This window comes from Phalaenopsis equestris, unplaced genomic scaffold (genome assembly GCF_001263595.1).
Source record: "Phalaenopsis equestris unplaced genomic scaffold, ASM126359v1 Scaffold000002, whole genome shotgun sequence".
NCBI classification, from domain to species: Eukaryota; Viridiplantae; Streptophyta; class Magnoliopsida; order Asparagales; family Orchidaceae; genus Phalaenopsis; species Phalaenopsis equestris.
Window position 1 is genome coordinate 62,040,352 of NW_018164444.1, and position 14,564 is coordinate 62,054,915.

At 33.3% G+C, this 14,564-nt stretch overlaps 1 protein-coding gene across 2 annotated transcripts in view; it reads right to left on the bottom strand.

Annotated features, from left to right (window-relative positions):
* Positions 1-2,254: 2,254 nt before the first annotated feature.
* The window catches only part of LOC110024393, a 42,689-nt gene continuing 30,379 nt past the window's right edge, over positions 2,255-14,564 (bottom strand). Inside the window, exons 10-15 of one of the 2 annotated variants that reach the window (XM_020724444.1) lie at positions 11,425-12,269; positions 10,987-11,394; positions 10,756-10,789; positions 3,033-3,138; positions 2,797-2,926; positions 2,255-2,666 (exon numbers count right to left, since the gene is read on the bottom strand). In XM_020724444.1, the coding sequence (XP_020580103.1) occupies positions 2,568-2,666; positions 2,797-2,926; positions 3,033-3,138; positions 10,756-10,789; positions 10,987-11,394; positions 11,425-12,269 (1,622 nt within the window). In that variant the 3' untranslated portion in view covers positions 2,255-2,567. Of the gene's footprint in view, positions 2,667-2,796; positions 2,927-3,032; positions 3,139-10,755; positions 10,790-10,986; positions 12,270-14,564 lie in introns of both variants that reach the window. The other variant, XM_020724365.1, reaches the window with a different exon arrangement.

A 14,564-nucleotide genomic window follows, 5' to 3' on the forward strand; every position in this document is an offset into this window, starting at 1 on the left:
TCCCACACTCACTATCTAGTCGTTCACCATCATTTTCATAACTCTGACTTGTCCTCATATGAATTCTAGATTATGTGTTCAAACCAACTTATCAATCTCCTTCTGATGATCTTCTCAGCAATAATAGCAAGACATCTATCATCTTAAAGGTTCTTTACAACCATAAGCCTCAAATAAGCATTCCTTCATTGGATGTGACCCTTCCATTTCCAAGAAGGCCTCACTTATAGCTTTACATTGCAAAATATTAGAAGGCGAAAATAGATCTTAATATCAAAGTAGAAGACACCATATCTTCCAAAGTCACCTTTTTTATAGCATTTGTCATTACATAGCATAATATGTAAATTAAATCTATGAGATGTCGTACTTTACCTAGAGTTTCTCAACATCATGTATAAACCTTTACAACAAACTCTTCCAAATAACTTACGAAACTTGTTTATCCCTTATATCTCAAACTAAACTATTAATTATTTCATATTTTATGCTTAAATGAACTTCATCATCGATCATGATAAATTTATTATAAAATTTTCTCGTCTTATTGAGATAATATAGAGCTTCAATTTTAAATGCTATCCTTCCTTTCATTTCACCTCTTAGATTATTCCCAAGATGGCTAAAACCAAAAACTATCTTTATTATTCCAAATTTGGTCATGCTTATGACATGATTGACTTCATGCCCACCTCCCTAAGCAATAAAAGATGTTTGCAAACATCCCAACATTCCTTCATAAGCAAATAAAGCATTCTCTAACAACAATAATTTAGCAAGTGGCCAATGGGTTCTAAGACAAATATGTAGACAATCTTTTTTAGTGCTATGGATGCATTTACTAGGGGTGGGATCTTACAACTCATCACAATAGACATGATGCCAACAATTACTCTGCCCAAAAATAAAAAAAAGCCAAAAAAAACATATTTTCCTACACAAATGTCAATCATAACTGTGACGTCTTGTAAAGTGAAGTCTCTAACTATGATGTGAAGGATATTGGTCGTTGTTGACTAACATTTAATTTTATGCAGTTTCACAATTAGGGCATCAACGAACAGCTTGTGTTAACCTTGTTAAGTATCGTCTGTTTGATTCATTCATTAAACAAGCGAGTCGCACACAAACAATTTGTTTTAACTCAATCATAAATGAGCCGAACACGAACATCAGTTTATTCATTTGTGTTCAGCTCGAAATAATTAAATAATAATATATATTCATATTTATTTATATTAAATTTGATATTATATTTTTAAAAAACTAAATTTTATTATTTTAAAAAAAATTATTTGAGTGATATAATCATAAAAAGTATTATTTTAGGTGTAGAAAATATAAATAGATAGGATTTAGTTGATATACATGTAAAAACTTCTTAAAATGCTAATTTAATGTGTCAGGCACGTGAATGCTTTAAGATTTGGATGGAATGCATGTAAATTTTCCATAATCTGCAGCCACACCACATCACCTGCCTTTCTTACTTTTTTGGAAAATCACGAATCTGCCATATGTAAATACACAGACAACATATATAAATATATAAAAAAGGGTGGTAAGTATGTAAATTCCTGAAAAAATTTCTCAATTCAATCATCTTGCCATCTGAGCCTGCCCAGCCCCATGCCTAGCTTTTCTTAGTCCCACGTCGGCAGTTCAAAAATTATATTTGATGTTTACATGCATAAAAAGAGAATAAAAAGTACAAAACTATTGTTGAGCACAACTTGATAAATAGATAAATAAATAAATAAATTTTTTTATTAATTAAGATTAAATTCAAAATAATTTTGTTAAATAATCAAACAAATTAATTCAAATAAACGAGCTAATTCAGCAGACAAATGGGTTTAAATCAATCCCAAGAATAGGGAAAAAATTTGCGCAGTTATTTCGAGATTATACAGAGGGTATAAACGGGTTATATCCGTGTTATAATGTACTTGTAACCTACAAATAAATTTCGTACTTCTGTTATCATATATTAAGAATTTATTAGCAGGTAACAGATAAGTTACAGAATGTTACATGGAGTTTACAAAGGAGTTATATCGTGGATATAACCCTCTTATACCCTCAAAATCGTGCGCAGCGTTGCGTATGTCTATCGTACACACATTTTTTTTTTCCCAAGAACAGCTTTCGAACAGGGACAATTGAAGATTCATAAGAAAATATCAAATTTCAGCATTCAAAAAGACCATCTACACATCAACAAAGTATTACTTCATAAAAACCTTTTTCCTGCGCAGATCCAGCTCCAAACAAAACTCCACAATCAAAGAGCAAAACAAAATTCATAAGAAAACAAAACCTCCTGAAGATTTTATAATTACAGAAAGAGACTGTAACACATATATACACAGCATCAAATTATTTAAAATAATAATTAAAAAAAACAAGCTGCACATGCTTTCTTTCATCCCTTGCTAACAAATTAGTGGGAGGAATTGTGGGGGAAAAATAAATAAAAAAAAGAGATACCTTTAACAAATTAGGAGTAATTTTAGCAGAAGTGATAAAACTGGGCTGGTTTATAAATTTCTATCAGCTGATGAGAATCAGAATTCAGCTTGCAGAAGCTTTATTCTAGGCTTGATTTTAATGTAAGCAAAAGGAGTTTCCTGCTCCACTAGAATGTAGTCCCTGCTCTTTAGGACCTGTAAAGTATCAGCAACTAAAAAATTCATTAAGCCATCACAAAAAGATTAATTATGTTAATTGCAACATTAAAGGTATAATTAATGCAAACAAATAGATACAGTAGAGGAAAAGAAAAATGATTCATACCAAGGTTTCGAAAAACAGTCTCGATGCTTCTTTGCGAGTTTTGCCAAATAAAAGACGGTCAACTGCAACAGTTTTTTTCCCAAGCACAGATTCTTCATAAAACAAGTTTTTTAAGTATTTTGCAACGCCCCTGAAATATACATTCAGTATAAAATAGATGGTTAAAACAGTTCAAAGGATAGTATTTTGAAGCAAGAGTCAGGTAATGTGGGGAAAGAATACAAGAGGAAGCTCACCTTGTTCGAACGGACCAGCCACTGCTCTCGAGTAATTTGGTTGCCTCAGGATTAGGTGCGCCATCTTCTGCTACAAAGTCCGCTTCAGCATCCACATTTAAAAGTTCTAGCAAAAGAGAGAGAAGTTGATAAGTACCTAGTCAAAAGTAAAGGAAAGTAAATTTATGAACATTAGTTGCTAGAACTAGAAGAAAAACAGAAAAGAGAAATAACTCAAACTCATTAATAGATTGTTCAAAACTCTCATTATTTCAACTCAGTAAAATTCTAAGCATAAAAGAAAGGACGTAGCCTTAAAATATAAGGTAGGACGAAGAGAATTTCCTAGGAACTCCGTGTATTTTCTAGAATTTTGGGTAACTACACCATTAGTACAAGTTGTGAAGAGTTTTACATGCTTAAATAAGGCCTTGAAGAAGTATGAAACTCTTAAAAAGAGCTCATAGAAGTATGTAAGAATTTTCCAAGGCTTCATCAAATTTTTTATAGTTTCTTTTTTTTATCAGCATATTGGCATTTTTTCCCTTTTCAAGGAGTTATTTCCCGCTTTTCTATCTCAAAGGAGTTTCATTTATATTTTGACTTCCATTATTTTTTTTTTCTCTTTTCGGATCCGTGCTTAGTAAAATATATGGTGCCTCGTCCAAAGCTTCTCAATTGAGCACGATGTACGAGGACACAGTCATAACAGAGAAATATGAACAAAAATTTACCTTAATTATTAAAGAAGTCACGAGTAAAGATTAGTATCTCAACTTTCTAGTTTGAATTAACTGAATTGAGAGACTTGAAGTTTAACTATTATAATATATTGAATAATAAATTAGAGATTTCAATGATTAATAATAGTTTATATATTTAAATAAATATAAATATTAAAATAATGATGGCTATTTAAATAGATTAAATTTCGGATATATTATTAAATATAAGAATTAAAATTTTTAGTCTATAAAATTAAATATGATCTTATACAATTTAGAGGTGATTAGAATTATAAAAGAATTGAGTTTTAAATGCAAAATTTGTTGCTATAGGCATCAAATTAAGTAATTTTAAAGGAATAAGTGGCAAGCTAGTTTCCAAGTCAGATTGGTAATTATATTTCTACTCTAAAACAATTAAATACAATTTTCTTAAAATTTTGGCTTCCTCATTCACGACTCAGCTCCCCTCCCACTCCTGCATGCCTTCGCCTTAAGCTAACACCTCAACTTCAACTCCTCTTGTCAGATCACTTGCAGGTCACTGGAAAAACCAACAACCTCCCCTCACTCTCTCTCTTTAAACTAAGAAAGAGAATTATATCCACTCATTTTCTCTCTGAATAGATAGAATCCCATCTACTCTCCACATCTTTCTTTTTTTTGTTCACTTCAACTTCTCTCTAACTCCTTCACTCTTTTATTTCTCTATCATATTTCTCTCACTACCTTCCAACACTCACTATCTATCTAAATTAAAACATAAAAAAATCAATCATCATTTCACTATCATCAATCTTGTGCAAAAGTATATCACTAATGCAAATCCACCAAAAACCTCAAAATTAAGTAATGGAAATCCTACCGTGCTTGTGTGTTTTCATCTACTGTGCCTGTGTGTTTTCATGCAAGTGAAATCCTATACATTATTTTCTTAGCGCGATAGGGAGGAGGATGCTTTACCATCAAATATAAGTGCCTGCTTTTTGAGTGAGGCGGGGAAAAGACTGTTATGCTTGTGTTTGCTTCCATGCAAGTTCAAAGACCAATACATATCTTTGTTAAGTGGTGGGAGACGAAAATATCAGGTCTTGGTGCAAAGCACTCATGCATATTTTTTTTCCTAGTCCAAGTACCTACCTATCGTAGAAGGTGACGTTGGAGTGATTTCAGATTTGGGACTGAAAGAACCGCAACGAACAAAACTCAAACAAATATGTTGAACAACAAAATGACAAAAATAAAATGCAAAATTAAGAAAAAACCAAAACGCTAAAACTTTCATTCAAGGTAGTATAAATAGAACAAAAGTGTGGAACAAGAAATGAACAAATAACAATAAAATAGAGGATTTAACATCACGTTAACAATCATAAATGAAACCTATAAAAATTCCACAAGCTCGCCAACAAGCATCAACAAAATTCTCTCCATAGACATTGATTTCAACATATTATAAAAGAATACATAATTCAGCAGTAGTAAACTCAGCAGCCGTCCTAAAAAGCTTGAACTTAATCCCACACTGAGTTTCAGAACAATCAGGATCATGAGCAATGAGTACATTTGGAAGTGACTAAATATGAACCCTTTATTTGAAGACAAATGACGATCACTGTGAGGCTTATTTGAATAGTCAAATGAGAATTAAAACTAAGTAGATAAATACCATTTTCAAATGCTCAATGAAGTTCCTACTCATCCTAAATTGTCAGTGGATCCACAATATACCAACATGCGCACCAAAGATGAACTTTACAATGATCAAAATGAAATTTTGCATGCATTTTAAACATTAAATATTAGTGCAATTAACCAAATTCATATAATTTCATGGCTTGTAAATATTTTATGAGGCATTCTCCAAATCACAGTCGGATCCGCAGCCTGAACATACAAGCGGATAAAAGGTGATAAGTGCTCGTTTAAGTGCATTGTAGAAATGCACTAAGATGCATGCTTACTAGTGGAAGTTAAGATTGCATATGCCCTGACCATTATGTTCAATGTTTCAACATATAATCTGAGAATACTGCGTGAATTTGGAATAAGTTAAATTTTAAACTATCCTACCTTCAAAAAGTAAGTTAAATATGTTAAATTTCCCGAATCTATAAATTGAAATGCATATATGTGCTCCAACTTTATCTTAAATGCCCAAATTTATAGGTTTGAAAATGTTGCACGGGCCAAAAAACAAAATCAGGCCCCATTGCCTCTGCTCTGAGAATCATGCAAATATTTTAAACATTAAAAAATCCATCTTTACAAAATTTAAAACATCTAGTCCTATACACTCTCAAGCTGGCCGCCTTATCTATAGGGAAAGTTCATAAGTTCCACATCAATCAATCTAATCCTTCTCATAAAAATCGGAAACAACGAGATTGAGCCCAAACCTAGACAGTCAGAACCTCCTCTTGATAGAAACTAGAGTTGACAAGACTATAGATGTTTGCAATAAAATTCAATCAAATCATGAATAAAAGCATTTCAAGTATTATCACTTTGATGATAGCTACATAAGTAAAAAATCACAACCATAGGAGTCCATTTATAAAATCAAGCCCTCATATTACAACTTCAACAATTCAAATTCCCCAATGATAGAAAATTTCAATCGGAAGGACTCACTTATAAATTCAAGCTCTGAAATAACAAGTTCAATAATTTAAAATCTCTAGGAATAAATAGGTCGATAGAAATATTCAATTGAATTGATCCACTTATAAAATCAAGTTCTCAAGTTACAAATTTAATAAATACAAACTCCTCGACAATGACCGCATTGATAGAAAATTTTAACCGGAGAAGGCACTTAAATCAGGCCAAATTACTAATGTAATCATCTAAAACTGTGATGCCAGTCGCATTGACAAAAAATTTTAAGCAAATAAGATATTTTCATAAAGTTTTTTAAATTTTAAAAAAATTTAACAATATTTATTAAAATTTTCTAATAATTTAAAACTAAATATTCAAACAAATTTTAATTAATAAAATCAAGCAAAACACATCCACCCTCAATACCAATTGATCGAGGTCGACATATTTAAAATTAACCAGAACTCACAAGGAACTAATGCCATATAAATTACATCACTATGTATGCTCTCAAACCAACATTCGCTAATAAGAACTTAGTTTGAGTCCTCTATAAGTGTGAATTGGCCAATCAACTTAACAATACAGCGGTAAGGACAAAAACTTTCTAATAAGGTTGATTGGCTAAATAGACTCTACTATATTATGGTCATAGCTATGACACATGTTTCCCAATAGTATCATGTCAATTAAGATGTGAATTATATTATGTATTTGGTAGAACATTCAGCTCTCTATTCACTAAGTTGACTTAAAATAATTACATTAGACAAATATTCCCTCCAAGTCCATGGATTTCCATTAGATGAAACAACTCATGACTGCCAATAAGAGTTCTTCAACCAAATTGAGATGGCCACCTCCTTTACATAAGTAGACCAGGTTCATAAAAACCCAGGATGATAAAATTATGGAATCTTGATTGGAATTGTCATCATTCCCTCAAACATATGCATTAAAATCACAATGATAAAATCTAAATCTAAAATCCAAGCCTTCATTGTTGCTACCATATGCTCAACATTCAACGCTTTAATGACTAATCTTAATCAAAAGTATTCTATTGTTCCCTGAAAGAAAATTAATCATACTATCTTCTACTCATGGGAAACATTAAACCTCACAAAATGACAGTGCAAGTTTTGGGTAGTGTCTTATCTACAGTCTAGTATATAACAACAACAAGCATTTATCCCACTAAGCGGAATCACCTAACATAAATCCTTTTTCTCCATTGTGACCTGTAGAGTTTCATAATTTCATTTAATTTTAATAAATTAAGATCATTTTTATGCAGCATGCCCAAATCTTTTTAGGTATACCTCCATCTTTTTTTACACAAGTCAAATCTAAAACATCTACTCTCCTAATTAAATCATGAGATGGTTGACATTTAATGTGACCAAACCATCTAAGATGACTCTTTCTAATCTTTTCTGCCACTAGAGCTACACCAACCCTTTCACGAATATATTCGCTTCGCATTTTGTCTCTAATTGTAAAGGCATTCATCCACCTAGGCATTCTCATCTCAGCAACACTTAACTTAGTCTATGCTTCTCTTTTATAGGCCAACATTATGCACCATAAAGTATTGCAAGTCTAACCACCATCATATAAAATTTTCCTTTAAGTCTAAGCAACACTTTTTTATCACAAAACAGGCCCAAAGCAGTACTCCACTTCGACTATCCAACTTTAATTCTAATAATAACATCCCCATCCATATCACCATCACTTTGAACAATAGACCCGAGATATCTAAAACGTTAATTACTTCTAATGATTTGATCACCCATTGTTACAACTCCGCTATTATATCTACTACTAATAAAATTACATTTCATGTATTCAGTTTTAAATCTACTAAAAAAAAAAGTCTTTAGACTCTAAAGTAAACCTCCATAATTCAAGTTTTTCCTAAACTCTTTATCTAATTTTATCCACAAGAAGGATATCTTAGCAAAAAGCATACACATAGAACTCTTGCATTATTGAGAGGGGCCACAGCGCAAAATTTTTGAGGCCACAAAACAAATTCTCAACTTCAAAAGTCCAACCAAAATTTTTTTCATTTGTTTTCTTTAAACTTGAAATAAATATTAATAACTAAATTCATGTGTTGCTTAGTCAAAATTTATCATGGAATCAATTTCAATCTTTACAAGATCTCTTTTCCAAGTAATAAGAAAGCTATTTGTAATTTAATAGCACCACTTCTATAAGAAACCAAATGTTCATCTTGGTTTTTAAAGTATGTGTACAATCTTACAAGTTAATAAGCTGCTATGAAATTAAGTACAACTGATTCTATTATATTTCTATCTCATATTTCATAATTATATTTCTAACCCATATTTCATAATCATCATAAATTCTCTCATACTCACCTTATTAGACTCAATGTACCCATTTAAATCACCTCCAATAATTATCATTTATTCAATAGGTATATGTTGTTATTAATGTCAATAATGGTGATATTATTATTATTATTATTATTAGTGGTGGTACTCTTGTTGTTGTCATGTCCATACCCTGAATAAGAAAGATTAATGGTTTGCATTAGGTTAACAATTAATTGAAAGTAAAAAACTTTCACATCAAACCTAATAAAATGAATACAAATTAAGTAGACATTGCAAGGAGAGAAGCTTTATTGTATCATGCCAATAAAAAAATAAAAGATGAGCCCATCTGATCCATGTATAACCAAAAAGAATAAACATTAATTATAACATAACATGTTCAAAGCAACGTTCTTAAAACGAAAAAAGTAAAGCGAAGCGCATGACTTCCACTTCAATTCACTGTGGCGCGCTTCGAAAAGTTGAAGTTAATTTGCAAGATTTTATTTAAAATTTCAACATTTTTATTAATTGTAGCAAACTAATAGAAATTATTCAAAAATTTAATTTGCAGGTTTTATATTTGCCTTCAAGTTATGTATTGTATCACATTTTTTTTTTATTTTATATCAACTTTTAAGGCATACTTTATATTATATAATTGTTGATGAATTTAGTTAAACATGAATAATTTTGTATGACCTATTAGCATTTTAATTAATAAAAGTACCGCTTCGCTCCACACTTTGCGCTTTAAAGAAAAAATAAGTCTTACACATTACATTAAGCTTAGCTCTTTGATAACACTAGTTCAAAGACAATAAGAGAGCAAACAAAATTTAAGACTCCCCAAATGTTTGAAGATTTATAATTTGTACATCACAATATCTATACTCTTAATCAATTAAGAGTACCGTTCTATTTTAGATGGCAATGCAATCATCAAATTTGTTTAGCTTCCAAATCAATACTAAGGATTAAACTTTTATTTTTTATTTTTGTTTTATTTTATGTATATTTTTAAATGAAACAATATATGTTGAAAATTGAATTTTTTAATTCCCGTAGTTGTGGGGACGATGACAATCACTAGTCATGGTCGGAGATAGTTGCCAACAATGGCGGTAATTGTCAACATTGTTTAAAGATAGTCATTGGTGGTGGCCAGAGATATTTGGCAATAGCCGGAGTTGGTCACCAGTGAATCGAGGTAGCGAAAGTGGTGGTTGTTTTTAGAAACACTTAATAAAAATAAAAATAACATAAAGTATTTTAAAAGTAACTAACATTAAATAAAAGACTCCCACAATGTTTGAAGATTTATAATTTGTATATCACAATATCTATACCCTCCATCAATTAAGAGTACAATTCTATTTTAGGTGGCAATGCAATCACCAAATTTGTTTAGCTTCCAAATCAATACAATAGGGGCCATTTAGGATTACTTTATGTATTAAACTTCTATTTTTTTATTTTTATTTTATTTTATGTATATTCTGACACTAAATAGGGCGCGATGGAAAAAAAGGATTCATGTAGCCGACCCCACGTAGTTGGGATGAAAGCTTTGTTGTTGTTGTATGTATATTCTGACATGAAATACCACACACACGCACACGCACACGCATGTATATTCAGAATTTTTTTTATTTCCCATAGTTGTCGGGGTGATAACAAGCACTAGTTGTGGTCAGAGATAGTTGCCCGCAGCGGCGGTAATTATCAACACTGTTTAAAAATAGTCATTGGTGGTGGCCAAAGATAGTTGGCAATAGCCAGAGATGGTCACTAGTGGATGGAGGTAGCGGAACTGGTGGTTGTTTTTAGAAACACTTAAAACAACTAAAAGTGACTTAAAAGTATTTTAAAAGTAACTAACATTAACTAAAAGATTAAAAAAAAACCATACACAATTTTTTTTTAAAAAAAAAGACAAAATAAAAAAGAAAACAAAATTAATACCAAACAACCTCTTAGACTGAAATTTGAATAGTAGTCATTTCAAAAATTCAGAAAAATTAAAAAGAAAACATGAGTAGACACCATTTAAGGAAAAGAAAATACCAGCATGGTTGTCATCAATTGCACCGCAAAAATCCTGAAATCCAAGCACCAAAACATTAGAAGACTTCATCAAAAGAAGGATATAAAGAAGTGGATAGACATAAATAATATCAAAAACTGATTCACCAAAGCTAAAATTTGTTCGGAAGTCATTCAATAAATAACTGGGTGTAAGCAGTAAAATTTGATGTTTTCCTACAACTAAGCATTGAGAAGAAGCATGAGGCTTACACTAGAATCACGTGTTCCAGCAAAACCTATGGGACCAGACTCAAGGTTATACTCCTCTACGACAGAATTTTCTTCAACTGTGAAGGGAGCACGCTCAGTAGGGGCAGACAAAGAAGCCATGCACTCAACTTCTGCACAGGAAGCATCAGGCATGGACCTTCCATCATTTGCCGCAACTAAATTATGGCCATCTCCTTCAGGAGCTAATCCAATAGTCTCCTCTATGGGACCAGACTCAAAGTTATACTCTACAACAGAATTTTCTTCAACTGTGAAGGGAGCAAGTACAGTAGGGGCAGACAAAGAAGCCATGCATTCAACTTCTGCACAGGCAGTATCAGGTATGGACCTTCCTTCATTTTCTGCAACTAAAATGTGACCTCCTTTATGGGCCGATCCAATAGTCTCCTCTAGTAGGAATTCTGACCCACTGTTAGCAGCAACATTATCAATCTCAATACCACGAGCAAGAAAAATTTGACGACATTTTGAATTCTCCATATCCGCAGCATTGACATGTTTATCCTTGTCCGTACTCGACGTAATGACAGCATTACTCACATCTTCAGCACGAATTAAACATTCAGAGTCCATAAACACAGCTGCAGAAACATCTTTTGTTTCCATGGAAATGTGTTCTGAGTCACCAAGGGGTGTATTTTGATGATCCCGGCATTCATGATGCCGTGATTGCCCTATTATATTTAAGTTTTCATCCGGAGGTTTCTCAAGGGCTAAACAAGTTTCCGCATTGTCAGCAATATAGGACTCTGTTATCAACAAATGAAAACCTCCCTGCGGATCAGCTTCCATTTCAGAAATCATCGACTCATTAATGTTCTCATTATCATGTTTTTCGAGGAGCGGATTCAGCAGAGAGGATTCAGCATTCTCAGTAATATAGGCATTTGTCGTCCTCAAATGAGAATCTCTCCAGGCAACAGCTTCCATTTCAGACATCATTACATTCTGGCCTTCCTTGAAATGTTCCATTAGAGGATTAACAGACATCTGTTCTAACGGCTCTTTCACAACCAACTGTTTGAAATCTCCATGGTCATGCTCCATATCAGTCCCATTTATAATTAACAGATTTTCACCTCCAACATGATCTCGGCTCAGCGGAGTTGGAACACTTTCCCCCAATACTTTGGCGCTAACTTTATTCACAAACTGCAAGTTCCTGCAAGGATCTACCTCTTCGTATGTATTAACGTGAGAATTTTGATTCTTCAGCGGACTATATCTCTGAAATTCCAAACTGTTTAACTCAGCAGTTGCACCTGAAAGAAAGCACAAGCCAGTATTGTTATGTAAAATTAAATAATTAACATAACCAATCGCATTCTGCAGCAATTCTCTTTAGCCCTCTTTTCGAGGCTGGATTGAATTTGGACGGGCAGAAAGGATGATTTGTTCAAAAGCAGAATTGCATGCACACATTTGGAAACTTAAGAGGAAAAAAATCATTGAAAATTTTATTTGGTAGGTGCCAAGCTGGCTTACAAAACCCTGCAAATTCTTGATCATTTAACTATTACAACATTTAAGTAAATAAAGGTATTTTTAACTCCGACATATAATAGATTTTCTTACACAAATCGCTGCCTTTATACAATGCAGATACCGATGAAAACAATTTAAAGTTAAACTTTCACCAATTAAAAAAAAACAAGCAAAAAGAGCATTGAAAGAAAATACTTCCACAAACATTCTAGAGTAGCTAGCTCGAAACTGAATGCAAGAAATATTATGCATGTTGTAACAACCCAAAATCTCACCCATTAAAATATTATTAGCTTTGGCCTAATGGCCTTACGGCTTTATCCCATTGGTGTAACTTCACAGGAGGTCACCCATGCGAGAAGTGCTCCCACACGAGCACGCATAACTTTTAAATTTCTATGAAACACCAACCGTTACACCAAAAGATGCATCGATGTTTAAGTGCTCAATTTTATTCTACTTGGGTTTCACAATTGCCCTCATTTAAGTAATTGACATCCTCATCAGTTTTCTTGACCCAAAACCATCCACCAGACAAATATGTCATGCTAATGCAATGCTCTGATACTACCCATCGAAATATTGTCTGTTTTGGCCTAATGGTTTCACGGTTTTGTCCCATTGGTGTAAACTCCAAAAGAGGTCACCCATTCCAGGAGTGCTTACGCACAAGTACACTTAGCATTGGAATTTATGATGAAATTTCAACCGTTATACCAAAAAACGCTTCGATGTTTAAGAATTTAATTTCATTATACTTAAGAGGTTTCACACATATCACCTCAATTTTATTAGCAACTTCCCCATTTATTCCAACTTAATAGTGTAAATTTGTATCAAGCCTTCTCAAACATCATCCTTGACAATAAAAAATATGAATAGCGTTTTACCATTCCTCCATAGCTTCTAGACATCTTCCACTTAACCCTCCTAAATATTTTATTTTTTTCAATTTCTATGAGAAGCATATTCTTCTATTTCTTGTTTGGCGAATTAAAACATTTCATGCCAAAGTCTATTAATATTCAATGGTCCATGTACCTTTACAAGTAATAAAACAATAATATGAAGATTATGCAATATGCTAAGCCTAATGGGTAACATACAAATATAATTCAAAGCACTGGTTGTATGCATTTTTTTAACATCTTTCTACACCTCAAAGGGTACCATATCTAGAAAATTAAGAATGCCCAAAGACAGAATGTCATTGTTGACCTCAATTTTCGTGAGGTCTAGTTTTTCTCGTAGGAGTTAGGATCTAGCCTCAGGGGTCTTCCTGCGACTATCTTAGAACCTTAGAAGTGGTGCCCGCCTCGTTTTAGTTCGACCTGTTTCTGTCCTCTTTTGGAGTTTCGCGTGTTTGGTATCAACTTCTAACACTTAGAAGGATGAAACCGACATGAGGAAACCCAAAATGGATTCCTATAAGACCTTTCCGAGCCTTAGGTTGGCCTTCTGCACAATTCGCACTTCTGCGCGCACCAGCTTTGCAATTCAGAGAGTCGACGCGTCCGATTGCTGCAATTCGCATCGCCTGCACCGTTATTTGCCGAGGACTCGAGTAAACCACTTGTGACGATCGATCGCGGGTCGAGATTTTGTGAAATTTGAATTTCGACGCGTTTTGACCTGACTGTCGACGACGTCGTCCGAGCGACCCCGGATGACGAAACGGACTGCGCCGGCACGTCCGGAACGTCGATTTTGCCCACGGAAGACGCCCATATTGCCATATTTTCGACACGAGAAAATTGGCGCGCAAATCGATGAATTCGTCGAAACGACCTCTGATGACGAAACGGACTGCGCCACCGCGTCCGGAACGTCAATTTTGCTTAGGGAGGATATCCATTTTGTCGCGTCTTCGCGCGCGGGTAAAATTGTGTTTTAATTCATATATATAAATATATATTTACATATATATATATATATATATATATTTATATATATATATATATTTATATATATGTTAACCCTTTTACCTGTTTTCCCTCCTCCGTGCGAGGAGGGTTGACCCCGTTCGTCCTTACCTGACGCACTGTTGCCCGCAGTCTTCCTTCCCGAAGCGA